At 47.4% G+C, this 20,777-nt stretch overlaps 7 protein-coding genes and 1 long non-coding RNA gene across 12 annotated transcripts; 1 reads left to right on the forward strand and 7 right to left on the reverse strand.

Annotated features, from left to right (window-relative positions):
* Window positions 1-84: 84 nt before the first annotated feature.
* On the reverse strand, window positions 85-1,858 carry LOC148383835 (uncharacterized). Its single transcript, XM_088356883.1, has 5 exons — window positions 1,339-1,858; window positions 954-994; window positions 772-882; window positions 561-698; window positions 85-467 (listed from the first exon to the last, which is right to left on the reverse strand). The coding sequence occupies exons 2-5, from the start codon at window positions 957-959 to the stop codon at window positions 381-383; spliced, it is 342 nt and encodes a 113-aa protein (XP_088213009.1). The 5' UTR covers window positions 960-994; window positions 1,339-1,858; the 3' UTR covers window positions 85-380.
* Window positions 1,442-4,100, forward strand: LOC148383836 (uncharacterized). Its single transcript, XR_015853247.1, has 2 exons — window positions 1,442-1,898; window positions 2,167-4,100. It is a non-coding gene; the product is annotated as an uncharacterized LOC148383836 (long non-coding RNA).
* On the reverse strand, window positions 2,305-4,122 carry eif1 (eukaryotic translation initiation factor 1). The gene is made up of 4 exons (XM_088356882.1): window positions 3,889-4,122; window positions 3,013-3,176; window positions 2,786-2,887; window positions 2,305-2,714 (listed from the first exon to the last, which is right to left on the reverse strand). Exons 1-4 carry the CDS (start codon window positions 3,917-3,919, stop codon window positions 2,670-2,672), a joined length of 342 nt encoding a protein of 113 aa, XP_088213008.1. The 5' UTR covers window positions 3,920-4,122; the 3' UTR covers window positions 2,305-2,669.
* Window positions 4,123-4,952: 830 nt separating this feature from the next.
* LOC148383838 (serine/arginine-rich splicing factor 2-like) lies at window positions 4,953-7,258 on the reverse strand. 3 transcript variants are annotated; one of them, XR_015853246.1, is made up of 4 exons: window positions 6,614-7,258; window positions 5,770-6,049; window positions 5,529-5,581; window positions 4,953-5,439 (listed from the first exon to the last, which is right to left on the reverse strand). XR_015853246.1 is itself a non-coding variant. In XM_088356880.1 (3 exons), exons 1-2 carry the CDS (start codon window positions 7,006-7,008, stop codon window positions 5,785-5,787), a joined length of 660 nt encoding a protein of 219 aa, XP_088213006.1. In that variant the 5' UTR covers window positions 7,009-7,258; the 3' UTR covers window positions 4,953-5,581; window positions 5,770-5,784. The 3 variants fall into 3 exon arrangements, 1 of the variants encoding a protein (XP_088213006.1); XR_015853245.1 differs by having other exon boundaries at window positions 4,953-5,056; window positions 5,169-5,581; XM_088356880.1 differs by having other exon boundaries at window positions 4,953-5,581.
* Window positions 7,259-7,421: 163 nt separating this feature from the next.
* On the reverse strand, window positions 7,422-10,564 carry LOC148383839 (uncharacterized). The gene is made up of 14 exons (XM_088356881.1): window positions 9,949-10,564; window positions 9,691-9,763; window positions 9,522-9,624; window positions 9,398-9,437; window positions 9,242-9,270; window positions 8,829-8,871; window positions 8,651-8,715; window positions 8,544-8,576; window positions 8,238-8,265; window positions 8,097-8,161; window positions 7,994-8,023; window positions 7,870-7,911; window positions 7,669-7,754; window positions 7,422-7,586 (listed from the first exon to the last, which is right to left on the reverse strand). The coding sequence occupies exons 2-14, from the start codon at window positions 9,706-9,708 to the stop codon at window positions 7,551-7,553; spliced, it is 618 nt and encodes a 205-aa protein (XP_088213007.1). The 5' UTR covers window positions 9,709-9,763; window positions 9,949-10,564; the 3' UTR covers window positions 7,422-7,550.
* Window positions 10,565-10,707: 143 nt separating this feature from the next.
* Window positions 10,708-14,758, reverse strand: spns1 (SPNS lysolipid transporter 1, lysophospholipid). 2 transcript variants are annotated; one of them, XM_088356878.1, is made up of 14 exons: window positions 14,549-14,757; window positions 13,997-14,101; window positions 13,522-13,743; window positions 13,389-13,454; window positions 13,020-13,156; window positions 12,742-12,893; window positions 12,606-12,672; window positions 12,391-12,533; window positions 12,154-12,306; window positions 11,824-12,013; window positions 11,666-11,731; window positions 11,480-11,578; window positions 11,218-11,386; window positions 10,708-11,142 (listed from the first exon to the last, which is right to left on the reverse strand). In XM_088356878.1, the coding sequence occupies exons 3-14, from the start codon at window positions 13,733-13,735 to the stop codon at window positions 11,072-11,074; spliced, it is 1,527 nt and encodes a 508-aa protein (XP_088213004.1). In that variant the 5' UTR covers window positions 13,736-13,743; window positions 13,997-14,101; window positions 14,549-14,757; the 3' UTR covers window positions 10,708-11,071. The 2 variants fall into 2 exon arrangements, with proteins under 2 accessions (XP_088213004.1, XP_088213005.1); XM_088356879.1 differs by lacking the exon at window positions 13,997-14,101 and having other exon boundaries at window positions 14,549-14,758.
* Window positions 14,759-14,970: 212 nt separating this feature from the next.
* On the reverse strand, window positions 14,971-17,617 carry nfatc2ip (nuclear factor of activated T cells 2 interacting protein). The gene is made up of 9 exons (XM_088357056.1): window positions 17,476-17,617; window positions 16,639-16,740; window positions 16,434-16,494; window positions 16,268-16,358; window positions 16,102-16,191; window positions 15,795-15,993; window positions 15,492-15,636; window positions 15,314-15,408; window positions 14,971-15,248 (listed from the first exon to the last, which is right to left on the reverse strand). Exons 1-9 carry the CDS (start codon window positions 17,485-17,487, stop codon window positions 15,087-15,089), a joined length of 957 nt encoding a protein of 318 aa, XP_088213182.1. The 5' UTR covers window positions 17,488-17,617; the 3' UTR covers window positions 14,971-15,086.
* A 140-nt stretch (window positions 17,618-17,757) lies between these two features.
* sgf29 (SAGA complex associated factor 29) lies at window positions 17,758-20,377 on the reverse strand. Of its 2 annotated transcripts, none has more exons than XM_088357062.1 (10): window positions 20,280-20,377; window positions 19,895-19,969; window positions 19,746-19,821; window positions 19,589-19,661; window positions 19,289-19,353; window positions 19,088-19,217; window positions 18,767-18,913; window positions 18,539-18,574; window positions 18,296-18,458; window positions 17,758-18,074 (listed from the first exon to the last, which is right to left on the reverse strand). In XM_088357062.1, exons 2-10 carry the CDS (start codon window positions 19,958-19,960, stop codon window positions 17,958-17,960), a joined length of 873 nt encoding a protein of 290 aa, XP_088213188.1. In that variant the 5' UTR covers window positions 19,961-19,969; window positions 20,280-20,377; the 3' UTR covers window positions 17,758-17,957. The 2 variants fall into 2 exon arrangements, with proteins under 2 accessions (XP_088213188.1, XP_088213186.1); XM_088357060.1 differs by having other exon boundaries at window positions 20,236-20,352.
* Window positions 20,378-20,777: the final 400 nt, after the last annotated feature.

A 20,777-nucleotide genomic window follows, 5' to 3' on the forward strand; every position in this document is an offset into this window, starting at 1 on the left:
GGATGGATGGATGGATGGATGGATGGATGGATGGATGGATGGATGAATAGATCGATGGATCGATGGATTGATCGAAAGTCACAATTTCAGCATTTCAGTGTTTAATGTAAAAGGTAAAAAAAAAAAATTTGTTTTTGGTGACTTGAACTGAGACAAATGTGCTCAAAGGGTCAAAGAAAACAAAGTCATTGGCACTATTGTGAAGCCATCAGTAGGACTTTCTTGAGCTCAGAAAATCCTTCCACACAAATCCTGACAAAGATGGCACGTTGACGTCTTCTCCCATTCAGTCCATTTCAGCTAAAATGTCCTTGGCAGCGTAGAATTGTAAAAGTTGTTTAATACGTAGCATTTGTGTTGAATGATGTTCTTGCTGCGCACTACTTGATACGGATCTCGAAGCACAGACAGTTGCACGACTCGCACTCGGGGGGCTGACACGTGCATGCGCAGTCCCAGCTGGAACACTACAAACACAAACAGCACCCACCAACCTCACTCACTTTTGTAAGGATAAATTCACAGCCCTGCAAGGTGTGGCGTTTTGCGCGGTCTCTCACCGAGGGGGGCGATCCGACGTCCATCAGACACGAGCGCAGCGTAGGCAGTCGACAGTCGCACGACTGCGCCAGTCGGAAGCACTGATCCCACACGGAGAAGTCGGGACAGCAGGAGCCGCACAACGGCGGACAGCGCTCCTTCAACACAGACCGCAACATCTCACTCAGCTTACTTGCTCGTTTGTTTTTGCCGCGTGGGGGCGCTACATACCTTGAGGCAGAATCGTATCCAGAGGACGAGGGCCAGCACCAGCATGTAGAGAGTGACGCCAGCCATAATGATGGCAGGCAAGGGGACCGCCAAACCCAAAACAGGAACAAGCTGAGCGAGAAGACCATATCATTTTAGATAAGGTTTCAAATTTATGATTTTAATGTTTGTTTTTTTCTTACGGTCATTCTCAGCTAACTTGAAGGTCACATGTTTAGTTTGCCTGCAGTCACAAAACAAAACATCGTCATCATCAACTACATTTTGGCTTGCTCTGCTTACGCTTATTGTTTCATGTGATTGCTTGTGTCTTCTGATGTGAATTTTGGAGGGAAGAGATTGAAATAACCAGCATCAAACAAAAACTGAACTAAAACTCGAGGCACAAGATAATTGTGTAATTTCTCCCATCTAGTGGAACATCCTGTGTGTGCCACTTTCATTGACAGTTGCTCAATTGTATGTAATTTGCACTCAATCATTTTCGGCCCAATTAATTGAAATTGGATCATCGATATACTGTGCAAGGGGTTGGGGGGGGTCATCGATCCCTACGCACGTGCTTACCTGGTGTCAGAGTTTATTTAAGAAGCGATTATGTTGAAGATGAAGAGCAAACAGCTTCTTGCTTTTATTTCTCTTCTTGTCGGATGACGTCACTCTTTTCTTCTTCGTCCTTATGGTAAAGTTATTGTCAAAACACAACATGAGTCTCCTATCCGCTATGACGTCAGACTACAACAAAACGAAGCGCAATCCATTGCTCACGTTTGTACTCAAATCTTGGACGAATGACAACTCAAATCGACTTACTGAACTACCTTTTTAAAAGTAAAAGGGTAATGCTAGCAGGAGGCAAAATGTAGCTTCGGCGCCATTTTAGCGCTCAACTGAGTCGACTGAAACAAAAAGAAGGAAAGAAAGAAAAAAACGAAACTCCAAAGTCATCATGTACCCAAGTATTTGTTTTTGGAGCTGGACGAGGACAGAAGAAAGAGAAGTTAGAGAAGAGCGTCGTGAGATTTGACTCTTCCACGGCCATCAACAATGGCTGCATCGACGTTGCCTTGGAAACCTACGGCACGCGAGAAGGCTCGAAAGAGGCGAACGCCCAAAAATGAGATCAGGTATTTAATGCACAATTGGCTTGCTTATCTTTCTAGTCTTACATTACTTAACATATATATCGTCCACTCACTTTTGTGAATTAAGTTCTGGTATGGGGTCACCAACAATCTGAAATCTGATATTCCTTGGGAAGTTAGCAATTACTGCTAGGTTATATATGACTAATTTGGTGCATGTGAGGAAAAAAGAACAAATCAAATGAAGTTACAATTGCTTTGGATTTGTTTTCAAGGATATTTGAATGCCTCACAAACCGCTCTTAACTAGGTCATCTACAGAAGATGAGCCTGTGTAGGAGAATGACTGCAAACCCACTCATCTTGATATCTTTTGTATTACGGTGGCATAACTGTCACCAGCCTCTATTAACAACATTCTGGCTGAGCCAATCACTGCTCGACAACATATGGAGACGCATCATTTTATTGAAACACCTTAAGTACAAAACAAAAAAAGTTACATGAATAGTGCCTCATAGTGGCACAAAGACCTAAAAAGGGGAAAAAAAATGAAGTAAATAACCCAGGGAAGGCATGAAGACGTCATCACCATTCGTCTCGGATGTTGTGAGGAGTCTCAGGAAGTCTGCGCTGCCGCAGAGAGTCTGCCCCCTGGTGGTGGAGGGCGGCAGTGGTGGTACACAGTCCCATGTTAGAACAGCTTGTTCACCTTAGCTAGTAGGAGCTGGGGCAGGGGGAGGAAGAGCGACAGCAGCACATTGGGGGTGGGGGAAATGATAGTCTTCCGGGTGAGGGGGCTATTGGTAGCGTCTAAAAGCCGTGTACTTTGAGCTGCTCATCTTTGGCCAGGTCAATCTACAACAAAGATAAGACAGTGAATGAGCTGCAAAGGGTAAACAAATCAAGGCAGGATGACTGCGACTCACATCTATGAGGAACTGGCAGATGTGCTTCCGCTGATCTCCCTGAAGTTGGATCACTTCACCATACTCCGGGTGCTCGATCACGGTCCCATTGCAAGCAAATTTCTGTTGGGTCAAGCGGCAAACAATGAGATACTCGAGTGACAGTTCTTTGTATCGGTGACCAAAAAGAACAAAGCTGAATCTAATCGAAAACAATAATGGGTGTTAAGTAACAGGAAGGTGCAGACCTTCTTGAAGGCTTTGACTAGCTTCTTCTTGTCATACTCGGCGGCAATGCCCTGGACAGTCGTGAGGGTCTTCCTGCCGTTCCGCTGTTGGATTCTTATGTGGATGTAGTCTTCTTTCCCAGTTGGGAGGCAGTCATCACCCTTAGTTGCATCAGCAAAGGGGTCTAGGGGTATAAATATAAACAATAAGCTCATGGAGCACACGGTTCATCGCGTACGTATCAGCCAAATCCCTCGACTAGCTCGGGAATCCTGACTCAAAGGTCAAATTGCGCAGTGCCTGCGCATGCCTAGTGCTGCTCCCCATAAAAAAACTCCAAGATTAGATTTCACGCTTTCACTTTGGAGAAAACCAATCAAATTAAACAGGCCACTTATGACATCAGCGGCGTGCTTTCCAGCACCCAGTGAAGACAATGCGAGGACAACAAAAATAACAAAACCGACGGTGTCGAAGCACATCGAAAGGAGGAAACGTCAAAATAATTGACCAAGATTTTTTCAATTCCCCCTGGCAACTTTCCTGGTAATCCAAATTGGCACAATAAAAGAACATCAACTTTCCTGTGAAATTGTTTTTCTGCAAAATAATTTAAAACCTTAGTTAGAAGAAAAACTGTCAAGGATAAAAAGCTAACAGGCTGTTAGCTTCCTGCCAAATGGCGGCCGCGTTGACCATTAGCTCAGGCCAGCTAATCTGCTAATCGCCGAATTCCATCAAATCATATCACACAATATTATTTCATCAATTTAACGTCACGCCAAACCTAATCGTGGACGAGACAGAAAAGAAAACTCAATATTATCCGAACATCTGTAGTGGAAAAAAAAACATCGCTTGCCCTTCCCCCACCCTGTCGCTCCCAAAACACTCACCAAAAGTTTGGAGGTTCTGGATAGCGGACATACGATAAGATTTGCTTTCCTTTCGGATAGTAACTTGGTTCGCGAGCGTTGCTTCGTCGGCTGAGTGGGTTCGGGTCGTGCTAGTAGCGTTCGGGCCTAAAGAAAGGGCGACGACAGGCTAGGCTAAGTTTAGCTTTTTTTCTTTTTTTCCGCTCGGCGTTGCCACACAAGCTGACTCAAAATGGAGTCCGGAGATGGTGAGCTGCAAGAAAAACAAGCCTTTATAGCCCCGCCCACAGTACGTCATCACGCCTATGACGTGCTAGGACATCTGACGAATCAGAGGAGCGACTCCCATCAGGTGTCGCTTCAGGCACAGGCTGACGTTCCAGTTTTGATTACTTTAGTTCATGGCAGCTATGTGGCTCAAACACAAGTAGTAAAAGAAACATTCAAAAAATTAAACTCAACTGTCAGTTAAACAGTGGTCGGCCGTTCATTTTTGCTTTTAGCGGGGTCCATCTCGTCACCTCAGCAGGACGTTTCAAAGTAACGTTATGGGTACTTCCTGTTGTCGAAAGCCTTATAGCAGGGGTCGGGAACCTTTTTGGCGGACAGAGCCATAAATCCCCATTTTTTAAAAATAATTTTCCGTGAGAGCCATACCATTTAAAAAAATAAGATAAGTTAAATACAATTAAATGCATGTATTTTAATTAAGACCAACGATTTTTTGAGTGTACTAATGTATTCTTTTTAATAACTTTTTTAACATCGCCAAGAGAGCCATATCTGGCTCGCGAGCCATAGGTTCCCGACCCCTGCCCTATAGCAAAGATAGTCTTACATGCTATCGTTATCAACTTTTTTTTTGCACATTAAGACTACATGAATAATGTATGATTATTGGCACCTTTACCCTGTTTTCCTCACCCTGCACAATACAAATTTTATCATGTTTGGACCACCCTAGTGTGTCATTTTGGAGATGTGAGGATTCTGCCTTCCAGTGGCGATTTATTTTTTCAATACTGATGAGCGGTAATTTTGATTTCCAAATAGTATTGTCATCTTTAAGTGAGGGATGCTTAAGCTTGCGTGTTATACAGTAGTAGTTTATTAAAAGACCACCAACATGGATCTGCGGAGCTTCCAGAAGGTTGCAGCTGCACAGCTCCAGTCGGTGCAAGTAAAAAACCTACATGTCATAAAAAAGACAATGTGAAGAAAATCTTTAATGAAAGTCACATGGAAAAAAAAAAAATGCAACTAAAAGAGCAGATGGTACAAGAGGGGCGTCGCGAGCGTACCGCTGAGGGAAGAATACTGCAGCGCTGAGGGCACCAGCAACACACAGCAACACCTTAGCAACAACTGCATCACAACTGCGCCTAGTGCACAAAGACAACATTATGAAAATAAAAAAAGTTTTTGATGATTACAGCCGACTACAACCATGTTTCGCTTTAGCCATGAAACCACACCGACTCCTTGAACGGGAGTGTCCGAGTCCATGGAGTGGAGCCACTTGTTTAGAAACCCCAGGACAGTAAAACGTCCCTTGCAACACCAGCCCGCTCACTAGAGAGCAAAGGTTTATATTCATGACGAAAAGCACAGAGAAAAAAAAAAAGGAAAAAAAAAACTGACGCAGAAGCCGCAAAGACAACCTTCTCCGGAACAAGCGGCTTCTTGCCCTGGAACATCATCATCCATCCTTCACCTGAAAGAAAAAAAAAAAAGAAAAATAAAGTCAGTAGGGTAGGAGATCAAGCTTCGAGGCTGTAAATGTCACAAAATCAGAATACTTTTCAGCGACACTTCACATGCCAATAAGAAAACTGGACATTCAACAAGACAGTCATTGTTAAGTCTCAAGTTCATTGTAGATATGCAAAATAAAGTTCTCACCCAGGTTGCTGCCAACTAGGGTGAGTCTCCTCCATTCTCAGCGGCTGACTTGGGCGGGCTTTTAGATCTGGACCCAGAGCCTCTTTTTGGAGGGGAGACGGAGCGGCTGGCAGACCTGGAGCGGGACCTGGAGCGGGACCTTGCGTTGGTCTTCTTGTTCCGAGGAGAGCGGGACTTGGATCTGGAGTAAGATCTAGAGCGGGATCGGCTGTAACGGGATCGGCTTCGGGAGCGAGAGCGGGATCGAGAGCGGGACCTGCTGCGTCTTCTTGGTCGAGGGCTGCGGGAACAAAGTTGACATGTAGACATTGTAAACCTTTTTGCCACATTCACATATACATATAACAACAGATTGATTAGAGTAGCAAGGGGGTGAAATAATTTGGGTAAAATTGAGAAATGCATCACTAATTAAAGATTAATCATTACATATGTTGATATACTTCAAGGTGGAATAATACGTTTTGATAAACTAATGCACTTAGCTGATTGCAGCAGTATAAATATTTTGTCTATAAATAATAAATTCATTGTTTTTCGTTCTTAATACGTTTTAAATTCATTTTGCGACTGAAATAACATCACGTGCTGAGGGATCAGGTAAAAAGACCAATCACGGCTCATCTTGCGAACATTACATGACCAAACTCAGAAACTAGATGATCATTAAATGTACATGAAAAATAATGATCAAAATTAAAAAAGACAGACAAAATCAAACAGTATATTTTTGTTTTTCCTCCTAAAATGAAGCGCCAATGCACTTCTGCGGGATCACCGTGCATTGTTGACCATGCTTTGCCAAACAAAGCGTCTCCGCTTGGCTCCATTTTTTTTTTCTTACCTTCTGCTTCGGCGACTGGAGCCTCCGTATCTTCGAGGTGGGCCTCCTCCTCCTCCGCCGCCACCGCCGCAGCTTCCACGACGCCCGCCGCTGTAATGCGAATCCGGAGGTCTGCCGTAGCGGGCCATCTGGACGCGCAGCTCACGTCCGTCCAAAAGCGCGCCGTCCATGGCGTCCATGGCGTCCTCCGCGTCACGCTTGTCGTTGAAGCGGACGAAGGCGAAGCCGCGGCTGTCCTTGGAGTAGCGATCTCGCGGGATGTACACGTCCCCGACGCGGCCGTACTTCTCGAAGACGTGCCGCAGAGTCTCCGGCGTGGTGCGGTACGTCAGGTTGTCCACTTTGAGGGAAGTCATGCCGTCGACGTCAGGCGGAGGCCTTCCGTAAAAACTCATGGTGCTGCCGCCCGCCGAGTGCTGTTCGCCTTCCTGAGAAAAACAAAACTAATCACACCCAACTCACTGGTGGTCGCCTTCTCACTCGGCGTTGGATCCCGCCCAAGGTCGTTATTTTTGTTAGATTGTTTGTTTTAAAGAACGCAATCTTCTTAAGAGAGCATTTAATCCTTCATCTCAAAACTACGTTCGATACAAAATGGCTCACTCGCTGCCGCCCTCGAGTGCCTTCTTCTTCCCCTTCGCCTTCTTCTTCCGGTAGTGCATCATAAACAACCACATGATGCAACACTGCCACCCTGTGCTTCGGAGCAGGAGCCGCACTTCTACTCCAATATGAGCATTCTTATATTAAATACAAGAATCTTAATTCTTATTATACATTTGCTTGTAACGCCAATGAGCACAGGAAATGATTTTTGTCAACTTTAATTACATTGAAAAACACTAGTGTGGATGAAAACATTCTCAGGAGTCGTCAGTTCAACAAAAAAATTATAAAAAACAAAACGACATTGACATTAGTCACGCTTCATTCCTCTTTACATCCCATCATGCAGCGGGCTAGATGACATCACCTGCAAGGCAAAGCAACTCATCTGACGCTCGCCATTGACAAGACATCCAATTGGGAATCTTCTGAAGCTTATCTCCACTTACGCTGGGTTGATTGACGTACTTCCCCTCGCCGTCATCGGTGTCGTCGTCGTCTTCATCACTTTGGGACGACAACGTTGGCGTCTCACCTGGAAGTAAGCATCAATCCATCAGGGAGGAGGCAGCAAGGGCGCTGCCCACCTTCCTGACAAGGTTCCACTTCCTGCTTGGCAATCAGATTGACGACGATGACGATCAACTTACTCTCTGGAGGAAGCGCAATCACGTTCAGGTAGCCTGTGTGAGCTGAGGAGAGACAGTTAAACACACAGGCTCTAAGACAGGAAGTCAGCAGTAACATAGGTTGGTGATCTTTCCAGGTGCTTACATTGGACGTTCTCGTAGCTGTGCAGTTCGCCTGCAACAAAGACGTGGTGTCCATTTTTAAATGACCACTACCGAGAAAAGCCGGCAAGTGCATCGGATGCTACCTGAGCTCGGCGTGGAGGCGCCGCTAAGATTGGCAGCAGGAGCCTCGCCTCCTGGCAACACGATTCTGCAAGACCGACAACAAGGACAAGATCAGACAGGACATGGCAGGCACTGTGATGCCAACAACCTGTAGAACTTACATGTAATCATCAGCGAGAGATTCTTGTTCTGTGGAAACAAACGACAAACAAAAAAAATCATGCATTTCTCTTCGGATAACATTTCCACTCACACAACTCAAAGTGCTGAACCTCCACTACAGGGCCAGCATTTTGTCTTTTTCAGTTCCTCAGACCAGAGACAGAGTCCAGCAAAGATGTAGAAGAAGAACCCAAAGCACAAGAAAAACACTAACTAAAGAAATACTAGAAGTACAAAAAAAAAAGCCCCGAACATGAAGGAAAACCAGAATCAGAACAAGCGTGTGAAGGTATTTGAAGGCTCACCATTGTGGGAGTTCTGGTAGCTGTGGTTACTTTCTGCAGAAAGAAGACCAGGACTAAAAAAAAAATGTCCTTCAACTTGGTGGAACTTTTTCATCTTTTCATCTCACCGCTTTCTGATAGCTCTCTGTCGGATCTTCCGCTGCGCTGACTTCCACCACCCAAAGCGGGAATGCTTGGAACATGAAAGATGTGAACATCAACCATGAGAAGAATGTCATGGAAGATGTGATGAGGAACATGACAGATAAGAAGAGACACGAAAGTTCAGAATGTGGCGCAACTCACAAAGGTGACAGCAGGCCAGAAGTCGGGCGAGTCGTCGACTGATCTGCAAATCAGTAAACGTTTGTGTTGATAAAAACTCCCTTTGTTAGCCTCCACAAACCTTTGCTTCAAATGTGTTAGCTTTTAATTTGTCATTTTTAGCATCTGCCATATCTGCTTCAGCCACAAACTTGCTTCAAAATGCAACATAGTCATTTAGTTTCTTAGCTTCTGCCAAATTTAGTTTTAGCGATAAACAGTTGTCAGATGGCTGCGGATGTTCTCGTTCATCCAGAAAATAGATTGCAATTCGTCGTGTTACATGTTTCACTTCCTTGTCTGAGCAGGCTTCAATAGTTCTTCCTTGAGGCCTCATCTAATTTAGCTTGTTAGCTTTAGCCATAAACGTAAGCTTCTGGAGCTAAACAACTTACGTGGATGGACCAGTGTGAATTGAGAGGACCTGTGTGTGAGAGACAAAAATTTAGTGTGAATTGAGTGGACCTGTGTGTCAGGGACAAAAAATATCGAGTGCGACTCGAAAGTGATTGGTCGCATTGTGATCGGTCGCACCAAAGCGTTCAACTCACGGGATGTACTTGCTGGTGTAGCGTGCATCCTGAATGGAAACTGACGACACCAAAACAGAAAATAAAAACAGTTCAGTTGAACACATTGATGACAGAAGGTGACAAGAAGTGACATCATGCGAACCAGGTGGTCCATTGTCCCTGCAGTGAAGACATGCCAACGCCAGGGCGACGCCGCACGCCAACATGGCGGCCGACACCAGTGCGGGCAGGAGCAGAGATGCGACCTAAGGATGTAACCACAACGCCAGTCAAAAAGCGGGCCGGGCAAAAACGGATCACCCACAACTCACGTCAAAGGAAGACAACATGGCCGACACGCCACACTCAGGAAGTCGCAGCGCCGCTGCCGCTGAACTTTGTGTCCTTGTGAACAAAGGAGAAAACAGTGAGGATGAAGATGACGACAAAGCAGATGATGATAAAAATGAAGAATTGAGTTAAAATAAAGATGATGAAGTAGATGATGGACAAAGAGGAGGCGAAGGAGAAGACATAAGACCAAGTAGAACAAAATAAAGATGATGCAGAAGAAGACAAAAAGGTGAAACCTTTTTGGCTGTCGAGTGTTTTCAGAGCGTGTCAGGCAGCCATCTTGTATGAAGGGTGTGCGAGGTACAGAGAAAGAAGCGGCAATGGCAGGATGAAGGCGAACTGGAGGACTTCCCGTCAGCCAGGTGCACGCGGGGAAAAACGACGCCGTGACGTCGCCTCAGCAACGGCGGTCAATGTGCGAGTAGATCTGGGCCGGTCAGCCGTTTCGGGCTCCTCGCCGCCGACGCGGGCTCATCTGGCAACGACTTGCTCCCGCCCCCTTCCTGCTCCTCTCGGCCAATCGCCCGCCGCTTTCAACGCCGCACGCGCTCAAAGCGGGCTCCTCTGCCGCGATGGAAGAAGATCTTCACACCGATGAACAGGAAACCACATCGAGGTGATTGGGGGGGAAGAGGGCGGAGCTACAACTAACTAAACCCGCACTGAACCACCTGGATTTGTCTGAGACAGGCAGATGACTACGTGACAAGATTAAAACGAGATGAAAACCAGAGCCGAGGACAACTGGGGACGGCAATCACCAGGAAGTCAGACTTGTTGGATGTCGAGAGGACAACGAGAAAAGCAGAGGACGATTAGTAAATATAGTATCTCTGAGGAGGCGAGTAGACATATGCCGAAACGTTGACTATAAGATAAGTAGTAGAAAATCTGGTTTGCAAACTACAAGTTGGTTAGCAAGTACTGGATGATTAGCAAGCACCTAAAAGGTGACCAGCGACGAGATGCAGTCTCGTCCAAACAAGTGACATAAATGAAGGAGTAAACAACTTGTCTTGGTTTATTCGGTTGAGCTAAGAAGCCAGTTAGCAAAGCGGGCAGCCACCGAGGCCGCAGGTGGGAAAATGACAAACGCCGGTAACTACAAGAGCAGAAAGTTGAACACCTTGACAGAAGCGGACACATAGCAAGTTAAGAAAGGGCAACACTAGTATCCTAAAAGACCGCACAAACAGTTGAGTATCCTAAAAGTGGTCTTTTCTTATAAAAAAAAAAGCGGTTTTCTGGAGATGTGGAGTCATTAGAGTTCGCTGCTGGACTCGTCTCAAATAAAAAAAAAAAGTGATAAAAATATCAGCGGCTGCTCCCTCCCAATGGGAAAAGACGGCTGGCAGGCCGTCAAATCAGAACGCTGGACACTGGAACCAGAGTGGATCGCCCACTTTTGGGCACCCGGATGGGCTCGTCATCTGCGGACACACCGAGTCACATCATATTGCCACCGTCACGTGATGTGCTGTGCGTGAGCGAGCGTGCTAGATCACCTGCGGGGGTAAAGTTCTCTGCTCGGTGGCGATCTTGCTCGATGAAGAGGGCGGTGGCCAGGAAGAAGGCTCCGCCCCCGACGGCCACGAAGGCGCACAGCAGCAAAGAAAGTTGAAGTGAGCGAAACTGCCACAGGAAGGAATCCCGTTTCCTCAAAGAATCCGACACCTGAAAGAAAACAGCGGCGCTGGATAACCATGCAATCGACAACTGGAAGATAAAAAAATGAATCGCGTGCGACAAGATGGAGCGCACGCGTACCACTCCGATGAGATAAGGACTTCCGGCATCTCCAAGAAGATGCGAGATGACGATCTGAAATGCCTCGGCGGTGGAGCGCCGCGTGGGAACAACCACATACTAACAACAACAACAAAAAAGAAACACAAGCATGTAAGTAGAAGAATAAGGAGGGAGAAGAGAGGAAACGTGCGTCACGTCACTGACCAGCAGAATGTCGGCCACGATGGCCCAGTTCATGGACAGGAAGGTTTCACCCAGGAAAATAAACACCTGCGCACAACACAACGTTGTCTTCATTCCAAACAACAAACCAATGGCGAGCGCCGGATGACAAGTGGCAGAGGTGGCAACGCTCTACTTACATAAGTGGCAACGGTGCTGGCCTGGGCGCAAACCACAGCGAGGTAGAGGAAGGGCGCCGAGAGCAGCAGGCCAGCTGCACATACCAGCGGGTCGGCGCGCGGCGTTCGGCTTCGAAGCCGACGGCTGATTTGGACTCCGCTGGCCACGCCCAGCACGCCCGTCACGCATGTGATGGCGCCGAAAATCAGACTGCAGGCACAAAATCACCAAAGTTATGAGACAGATGGGCCAGTCGCCAGTCCAGAAAAAAAAAAAAGGTGTAGAAACTGTTGTTAACGTTACGTCTCAATTCTGAGCGGCATCCCCTCCCCTCCCTCCCCCGGGCTCACCTGTCCGAGGATGAGCAGTGAGCTTCCTGGCAGGGCGCGCGTTCACCCGTAAACATGGCTGCCCTGAACAGGAAGGTGGGCGCCCACAGCGCCAGGGAGCCCGTAACGAAGGCAACGGCTGTGAAGCCCAGCGTGGACAGCATGAAGCTCGGGCTGCAGGTGAACCACCGCAAATATAGAGAGTGCATCGGGTTAGTATTTAGCGAACGGGCGAGCCCAGCCGGCTGGTGCACCTACTTCCTGCTCAGTGCTCGCAGGTCCTCCGTCCAGCTGCTGTGATGAAGCTGATGTTCGGACCGAGCTTCTACGGCACCGCGTTTGGGCTCCTGCACCACCAGGACCAGAAGCAGCACGGCCACCAGACCCAACCCCGGCGTCACCTGTGACAAAGCCAGACAACTTAGACAACAACAAGCACATGCACGGACACGGACGCACAGCCACGGACGCACCCTCAGAGCCCAGTGCCAGTCCTTGGCCACGTTGCTGACCTGGGAGCCCACGATGTAGCCCAGGCCACTGCGGAGAAAGCAAGAGGATCTCACTGGCGGAAATGAAGGCGCACGTCGGCGCCGGCGGCGCTCCTACCTGCCGACAGGAACGGCAAAGTAGAAGACAGACAGCATGTTTGTGCGGCGGTCCTTGACGTAGAGGTCAGCGATGATGGTGGGCGCAATGGTGGAGTAACTGGCCTCGCCTACGCCCACCAAGCCCCGTGTCAGTAGCAGTGCCCAGAAGTGCTGAAAGCAAAAGACAAAACAGGCACTCGTCGTTACCGGCCGCACAAGCCAATTCGTCCATTGAGCACACAGGCGAGGACAACATGGAGGAGGACAAATGGCAAGTTTGCTAAGGTTGCCGCTGACCTCCTTGGGCGTGTAGGAGCTGACCAGCGTGACGACGGACCAGAAAGTGATGCCGACGCTCATGATCAACTTGCGGTTGTAGCGGTCGCCCAGGTAACCAAAGAGCGGCGCCAGGAACATATAACTGCAGATGAAGACTGGAAACCAGAGGCAGCAGGGAGTGAGGTCACCGCCCACATCCGCCGCCTTTCGTCCAGCGCTTAATCTTGCACCGACATAGCGACCATGTTGGATGTGGCAACAATTTCAGGAGGCGAATCGCCCGCCCCCTTTTCAGCGATGGTCCTACTCTGCCACATCCAACATGGTCCACATCCAGTAGAGCGCTGAAGGCGGCATCCGCGTACACTATGTCGGACGTTCTCTCACCCGTCTGGAGCAGACCCGATTTGCTGTCATCGATTCCAAAATAACGCTCAATGTCGGGAAGCACACCTGCCGGGCATATGACATCATCAGTGTGCAACCTGTCGTGTGCACATTTGCGTGTGCACGCTTGTACCTGCGATGGTGAATCTATCCATGTAGTTGAGCAGGTTAATGTAGCACAGGATCAGGACGGTCAGCACAGCACGCACTGGCGTCACGCCGCTAAGCTCCTCATTCTGCACCGCATCCTGACGCTGCACTTCCACTTCCTCCTCCTCCGCTGATGCCACCTCGCTGTAGTCAGACAAAAACGGCGCTGCGTCCGATGCAGGCGCGTCCGCGGACATGGCGGCCGCTGGGGGCAATGACAGACAGCTCATGCAATTAGCTACAGCCACATCAAGGAGATTCAGCTTTAGGTCATGTACTAGTATCCTCTTTGTCCTCACCAGTAATAGAATGACTTCAGTGGAGGTAAAAAAAACATGACTCAGTAGTCTGTCATTCTACTGTTGTGCAGAAAGGATTTACAAGTGAGGACACACAGTGTACTAGTATATGGACCTACAAGTAGATTTGCATATAATGCATGTTTGAAGCAGGTGTACCTAATCAAGTGGCCTGACGGCGCAGCGTCTTGAAGAGCCAAAGTCACGAGTTGCATTAGAGATGGGCGTGTCTTGGAGGAATGTTTGGACGCGTTTCTTCCGGGACTGAAAGCATGTGACTGGACAGCTTTAACGGGCAATCATTCGCTCATCAACAAGACTAACCCCCCAGGCCCCCCCCCCGGATCATCATGTATAAATTAGTCGCAGATGCAGTTATTAAATCACATTTATAGATAAAATTTCCAAAGGAATTCTTGGCCCTTTTGCCCTCGGCTATGTCACCAACTGTTACTAAGTGTAAGATAATTAATTCAGTGCTCGTAAGCACGTAAGAATTTGCAATCAACAAATCACATACGTGTGACGTCACTGGCGCCAGATACGAGCGAATCCGATAAACACTTTAACAAAATTAAAATAACAATTATTATAAATAGACGAGCGCCTGAGCAGCATGTTGATCATGTCGACATACGTTCTAATGTGTTGCTATTGCGCCATCGGAAAGCCCAAAATAAACATGGGGGGGGGTGAGAAACTTGTATTTACCTCCAAATGCGACGACTCAGACGCTTTCGTCCACTTCGGACTTAATCTCCCCGAGGCTGTTAAACAAACATGTTTTTGTTGCTTTCTTCTTCTTGTCGCCCGGCGAGAAAAGTTTGTGGCGAATGGAAAATCTCACAAATTACATTTGGTTGCTGCCGCCATGATGCTTTGCCGTCAACTTCCGGTTCAGAGCTCACGTGACGGACTGTCACGTGTTCACATCTGACAGCTGAGGCAAAGTTGGCCCACGTGACCCAAACAAGTTGACGTTTTGAACCTTTCGTCATCGACTAAGTTCATAACCAAATGTATTTGTGTGAATAAACAATCCTTGCGTTTGCTTTAAATATATTATTTTGCTTTGTTTTGCTCTCAATGAACAACCTGCCAACATGCGCATATTTTGTACAACGAGGCAACAATTAACCAAAAAATGTGTTTAATGTCATCCAGAGTACAAACAAAATGTTCTTAAAAATACTGTGATTTTGTTTCCCCAGCATTGACAAAAGAAGGCGGCAGCGCTTTTGTGTCGGCATCACGTCCACACCTCGATGATGTCTCCGTCCTCCATGTGCAGCTGCGCCGGCGTCTGTCCCTCTGTCACCTTGCAGCCATCAAAGTGAAACTTGACTTTCTGCTTGGTGGCGTTGGGAAGCGCAGACACGTACTGCGAGAAAATGCTGCCAAGCTCCGCCTCCTACGACACCCATTAGCCGTTATCCAAGTGAACGAGAGTGGTAGGAAGAGGCGGCGGTTACAAACTTTGTGCACGGAGAAGTCCCGCGTAGAATCTCGGTCTTTGCCCTGCAGACGCACCGTGATGACCGGGCTCTCATCTGTCGCCATGACGACGCATTCTAGACACACAACAAACATTAATACATGACAGGCTGGCATTGGAGAGGTTTGACAAAAGACTTGCGCTCTTCATGTGACTCACCCAAGATGTCAGCAATGTCCAGGCCCAAGTCGCCCACATTGGCCTCGGCAGAAAGCTCCGCCTCCTCCCTCAGCAGCCGCAGGCGGAAGGCTGGCACGCCCAAGATGTCCGCCAACTGATTCAGCATCTGGCCCACCGATGTGCTCTGGGGTGCACCACGGGGGACATTTTGAGGCACAAGCAGATTTTGGCAAAAGTCTGTCAAAAACTATCATGAAGGTTGAATAATTGATTGCTTGTTGACTGATTGTTGATTGACTTGACTAAAGTGATTGAACGCAGGTGGCGTGTGTGCGTACGTACCATCGTGACGGGCAACTTGTAGACGTCAGTGCGACATCGCACCTTCAGCACCTGTTGGTCACATGACCGCAGCCCAGTCTCCGTCATGATCATCACGTCGTCAGCATCCTGCTGTAGAAGGTCACGTCGCCGTCCCCTGGTGGATACACCATTGGGGGAGAAGACGGCGTTCACGGCACGCAGCTTCCTGTCCACCTCGCTGACACGTGCACACACACGCCATAGTTTTATTGATGTTGCGCAACAAAGTAGCAAAGTGCTAATAATGTGCAGCGTCTTGCAGCCGTACATATGCAAGGTCACTCACTTTATCTTCTTCTTTGAATGTCGCGACGGTTTCTGGAAGGAAATGTCTGCTGGGGAAGGGGGAGAAGACAGCAGGGGACTTTCTTCCTTTCTGACACACACACACACACACAAACATATGATGAATTTTGTGTGTGTGCACGCGCTACTTCCTGGTGTGCACATACACTTCCTGTTCGTCATCAGAGTCGCTGATGGTGATACTGAGCTCTTTCTGACCCGCCGTCGGCGACCACAGTTTGTCCACATCGCTGTTGTCTGCGGACAAAAAGAGCAAAAGTGGTATTGAAATTTGTCATTGGCAGAAGCAACATCTTCTTGGCCCCCTCCGACCTGGTCTTTCATATTCTGTCAAGACTGGAATCTTCGCCTTCAGTCGCAGGCTGCTGTTCACCTTCAAGACAGCCAAACATTCAGCGGCATCATTGCACTGCTGGCCTGAACAATAACTTGACGTTTATTTCCATTCAGACTGTATACAATAAAATGTGAATTAAAGACATTGCAGTGCCTTTTATTATTTATCATTTGAACTGACCTTGTTAGAGTAGATGGGCACGGGGACAATGGCCGCAGAGTCTAATATGCGACGGCGTTTGGGCGCCGGCTTGACCGCCACCGCCGAGTCTTCATCAGAGAGCTGGCTGACGGAGACGCCACATGACAGGAAGGAAATGGCATTTTCTGATTAATCACCTACTGCCACACGCTATCAACTGCTTGCGTGCTGTGACATCATTGGCAGGAAAATTATGCGCTTTGATACCAGATGATATATCAAATAGTAAATACAAATACTTTCTTAAAAAAATAGTGACAAATTTTTAACACCATTTTCTTCATGCTTCAATGATATTGGGCTTGATGATTAAAAAATATATCGATTTTTGTCATAAACCTAGAAGATAATTTGGCCTAATAAGGGACATTTTCTTTTGCAGATTAGTGTTCTCATTGCGTATAAACTATCTGAAATCTTGGGTCATGGGTCAGGCTTTGATCTTTGGAGATCGCAACGCAATGGGGAAAAAAAGAAAACTTGTCCTTTATTAGCCCAGATTACGGTTTTTTTGAATGGTCAGCATTTGAAACTACAGCTCTAAGTTGCAAAACAAAACATATCGACTCCAATGCCGTGGGTCACTTACATGGGAGAATAATAATTGTTTATTTGCGCATGTTTTGAAGTGAAGCTGAGGGCTTGTGAAGTTATCTTGGGCTAGCTACATGCTACTTTGACTGTTTACATCACTTGGACGTCAAAGCTACGGGTATGCGCTGATTAAACACAGAACTCTGTAATGTCAAGAACAGTTTCTGGAGTTTATCTAGTGGTTTCTGCTTTATAATCAAACAATATGAGAGACAAACTCACCGATTCCGCCATCTTGTGTTTTATCGCGTCATTGATGCATTTACGGACTTGCGCCGTGCTGCCTTCAGTGCAATCCGCCGTTGCGAAAATATCCCGCTTACTTGTGCTTTTGTAAAAATAGCACCCACTCGTGCACTGACAGATATTTAAATACTACTACTAAATTGACCAAATTGTGAGATAGTACTTTTAAGAAGTGCGTGGACATCCGTCCACTAAAATTCACTACAATGCATCAATTGTGTGATGCTTATATTATGTGCTCATTAACAAATACATGGCTCATTTTGTATCTTTTAATGTTTAAAAACAATTTCACACATATTTTACTATTTACAGTTAATATTAATGACATATTTCCTTGCAAGTTAAAAACCCCCCCAAATGATTCTTTTGGCAGAATGCACTTCCTTGCTTTGCCACTAGGTAGAGTTTGAGGCGAAGGTAATGTGCGACGATGTCTTGTGCACTTTGGTTTGCTTTTACTTCTTCTTGTTCTCCTTGCAGGCTACCACGTAACGTTGAGCCACGTTGAGAGGCGGTGAGTACCCATCGGCGTACGACGTGTCTTCGAACAGCACCGAGTAGTCGTCCTGGGGCTGCACACCACAGTGGCAAAGCAAACACAACAATCATTTACCTTTTGTCGCACACCTTTCAAACCGTTTTTCAAAGCATTTTAAAATCATCGTCCCGGATCACCTGTGGTAAATTTGAGCTTTCAGCGAAAAGTACTGAAAGAGCCAACGGTTGACCCAAGTCGACCTGCAAGGGTCACGTAGCCTGTGTGCGCGTGTGCCCGTGCGTGTGTGCGACTGACCCTGTGCGGCGGGGCGTGTATGAGGGCGCGGTAGAAGCAGGTGGTCTGCGGGTAAAGGGCGAGCACCAGCTGGTCTTTGCTGAAGAGCGCCTCGGGGTCCGTCTCTGGGTTGGCCTTCCATTGCGGCAGCGGGATGATGCGACGCCTGCTCAGAGTGTGTCGCCTGATGCAAGCGCACACACAGGAAGTGACATCAGTTCCCACTAGCGTGGCTGACAAACTTCCTGTGGGTGACATACTTACTCTTTGCCCTCTTCATCAATGTCATCCACCTCGTACCTGACAGAGGTTACAAGTGGTGAGTGTGGTTTGGTTTGTTCATAATTGTATGAGCAGAGAGCACGCACGTTGAATCATGAATGTCAAAGTGGAGTCACCACAAAAAAAGTGTTTTGCAGTTTATAAGTTGTAATATCAGTGTTGACCACTAGATGGAGGACAACACAGACTTGAATTATTGTGAACTCTCACTTGTTTGCAGCGTGGCTGTAGCTCACAACCTCAGCCAGGATCCACTGCTCGTCTCCGTCCACCGCCTTGACCCTGGCCGCCACCTTGTCTCCCTGCTTGGCCACATAGTCACCGCTGGCGGGCGTGGCCCCACACAGAGGGGGCGGGCTGAAAAGATGGACAGACACTGTTTTGTGAGAATAAATATTTCATGGACTGACAAAAACAGCAGCATAAGCCAAGTTCTGATATGTTGGCTGGAGTGCGCTTTTCAAGAATGTAGGCGGGCTTCACTGCAAAGCACCAATAAGCACGTCAACTAAAAAGAGCGTGGTGCGGCACCTCTCGCCAGGCTTGCCAATCCAGAGCGGCAGCGTCATGGCCGACTGCTGGAGAAGAGTCATGAGGACGCCACGTCGCATGGTCTTCCTAGGGGGGTCGCTGTCGCTGTAAACTCCGGCCATCTTGGCGGCTGCAACGGACAACAAGTGTGATGAGGTGAGCGGACGCCGGGGACAGGACGGGACGCAGGTGCGTACGCACCGATCCTTCGCTCCTCCAATAACGACTTGATTTCAGCTATTTTGTCCAGTGCACGACGCAGGATCCTGAAAACGAGACAAACTTCAACGGTTAACATGGCAACACTCTTGTAGTCATCTGTTGCAACGCCTTCCACATTGTCAGTCGTTACCACGACTCATTGTCCCCATAATGACGTTACACATTCATGTTATACCGTGGCAATTGTTTCGGTGACAATAAGTGACGTGTTTGCCATGCGTTACCATGACAATGGTTTACAGGTGTCAATGCTTGCCATGACAACACGAGTCAACCGACCCACACTCCGCCTCCGCGTCTGCCTTGGCAGTGGTGTAAAGTCCTCTCAACTTGGTGCGGTAGTACGGCGACGCTGCGGGACAATAAGTGCACGTTCAAGTCAAACACGTGCCGAACGTGCCGTGTTGATCGCCAAGAAACAAAGACGCCCACTGACTTTTGTTTTCCGTCTGCATCCTTTCGTGGGTTTTGTGGATGTTGAGCAGGTTGTGTTCGCTGCGTGACCGCTCCTCCTAAAACACACGTGCACATATTTGACCATGTAGCCAGACGCGCAAACACACAAATGACACTGTGCAAGCTGACCTGCGTGTGTCTGATGAGTTGATGGAGTTCAGTGAGCAGCTCAGCGATCTTAGTATCTGCTGACATCTTCTGCAACTACATACAACACTTGTACTTTTGAATAAAAAATGAGGCTATGTTAAAAGTTATAATTATATTATATGCTCTAAATGACGAGTGTTATTTTCCAGCTATTCGCTTCAATTAGCTAGGAGCCCATGCCAGGCTCGTGTTCGCCAGGACCACGGAACAGAATAAAACAAAACCGTACGCATGTATATGCCATTAAATTAAATCAGCCAACGCTTGCTTTGATTGGCACAAAAGCATCAAAACGACGCAAGGTTGCAAATTAACCTTACAAAGATTATCCGCTTGTTAGCACGTTAGCTACGTTTTCCCTTACTTCCGCTTAGCGGCTTCTTCGTCTCTTTTTTCCTGTTGTCGAAACAGATACACACAGGGCGCACTGTCGCCTGCTGGACGCTAACACGCACCGACGAGCATGTCGAACTGAGCTCACCACACGTAAAAAAAAAGTTGTAAAAAGTCCAAGTCGGAATGCTCAGACTTTGTAGACTCCTCCTTTAAGAACAGTGATGTATATTGTTTGTTGTTTGTTTTATTGTTGTTTTTTTATTCTTTAAGTCATGTTCGAAATAAAGATTCATTCATTCATTAATTGGAGCCAACGTGTCGATTCGTGTTTATTATTTTTGTACACGTGAGCACGTTCTTCATGCGTGTTATTTACCAAGTATAAATGTCAAGTCGGCAGCAAAGCACAAACTATCTTATCTTGTGTGACCTGCTTCTCTGCCAATGCAGCTGTGACTCGCAAACACTGAGCGCGCGCGCAAACATACGTTTTTGTCAGTGACCTCGTCCTGGTTTTTTAGCTGAT

Source organism: Syngnathus floridae, chromosome 17, assembly GCF_059516105.1.
Source record: "Syngnathus floridae isolate MCC-2025c chromosome 17, RoL_Sflo_1.0, whole genome shotgun sequence".
NCBI lineage: Eukaryota > Metazoa > Chordata > Actinopteri > Syngnathiformes > Syngnathidae > Syngnathus > Syngnathus floridae.

Coding starts and splice junctions, on each gene's coding strand:
- LOC148383835 (XM_088356883.1), bottom strand. Junction 699..771: donor GGATACGATTCTGCCTCAAG/GTATGTAGCGCC, acceptor TCTGTGTTGAAG/GAGCGCTGTCCGCCGTTGTG. Junction 468..560: donor ACGTCGGATCGCCCCCCTCG/GTGAGAGACCGC, acceptor TTGTGTTTGTAG/TGTTCCAGCTGGGACTGCGC.
- LOC148383839 (XM_088356881.1), bottom strand. Junction 8,716..8,828: donor TCTGGCCTGCTGTCACCTTT/GTGAGTTGCGCC, acceptor TCATGTTCCAAG/CATTCCCGCTTTGGGTGGTG. Junction 7,755..7,869: donor GATTGCGCTTCCTCCAGAGA/GTAAGTTGATCG, acceptor GCTTACTTCCAG/GTGAGACGCCAACGTTGTCG.
- sgf29 (XM_088357062.1), bottom strand. CDS start 19,960: ATGTCAGCAGATACTAAGATCGCTGAGCTGCTCACTGAACTCCATCAA. Junction 19,662..19,745: donor GATGCAGACGGAAAACAAAA/GTCAGTGGGCGT, acceptor ATTGTCCCGCAG/CGTCGCCGTACTACCGCACC. Junction 19,218..19,288: donor ATTGGAGGAGCGAAGGATCG/GTGCGTACGCAC, acceptor TGTCCGTTGCAG/CCGCCAAGATGGCCGGAGTT.
- eif1 (XM_088356882.1), bottom strand. CDS start 3,919: ATGTCCGCTATCCAGAACCTCCAAACTTTTG. Junction 2,888..3,012: donor TAGTCAAAGCCTTCAAGAAG/GTCTGCACCTTC, acceptor TTGACCCAACAG/AAATTTGCTTGCAATGGGAC. Junction 2,715..2,785: donor TCTGCCAGTTCCTCATAGAT/GTGAGTCGCAGT, acceptor TCTTTGTTGTAG/ATTGACCTGGCCAAAGATGA.
- nfatc2ip (XM_088357056.1), bottom strand. Junction 16,359..16,433: donor GACAGAATATGAAAGACCAG/GTCGGAGGGGGC, acceptor TTTTGTCCGCAG/ACAACAGCGATGTGGACAAA. Junction 15,409..15,491: donor GGACATTGCTGACATCTTGG/GTGAGTCACATG, acceptor TTGTGTGTCTAG/AATGCGTCGTCATGGCGACA.
- LOC148383838 (XM_088356880.1), bottom strand. CDS start 7,008: ATGAGTTTTTACGGAAGGCCTCCGCCTGACGTCGACGGCATGACTTCC. Junction 6,050..6,613: donor TCCAGTCGCCGAAGCAGAAG/GTAAGAAAAAAA, acceptor TTGTTCCCGCAG/CCCTCGACCAAGAAGACGCA.
- spns1 (XM_088356879.1), bottom strand. CDS start 13,735: ATGTCCGCGGACGCGCCTGCATCGGACGCAGCGCCGTTTTTGTCTGAC. Junction 12,894..13,019: donor GCTCCTACACGCCCAAGGAG/GTCAGCGGCAAC, acceptor TTTTGCTTTCAG/CACTTCTGGGCACTGCTACT. Junction 12,014..12,153: donor CACTGCTCATCCTCGGACAG/GTGAGCCCGGGG, acceptor TTGTGCCTGCAG/TCTGATTTTCGGCGCCATCA.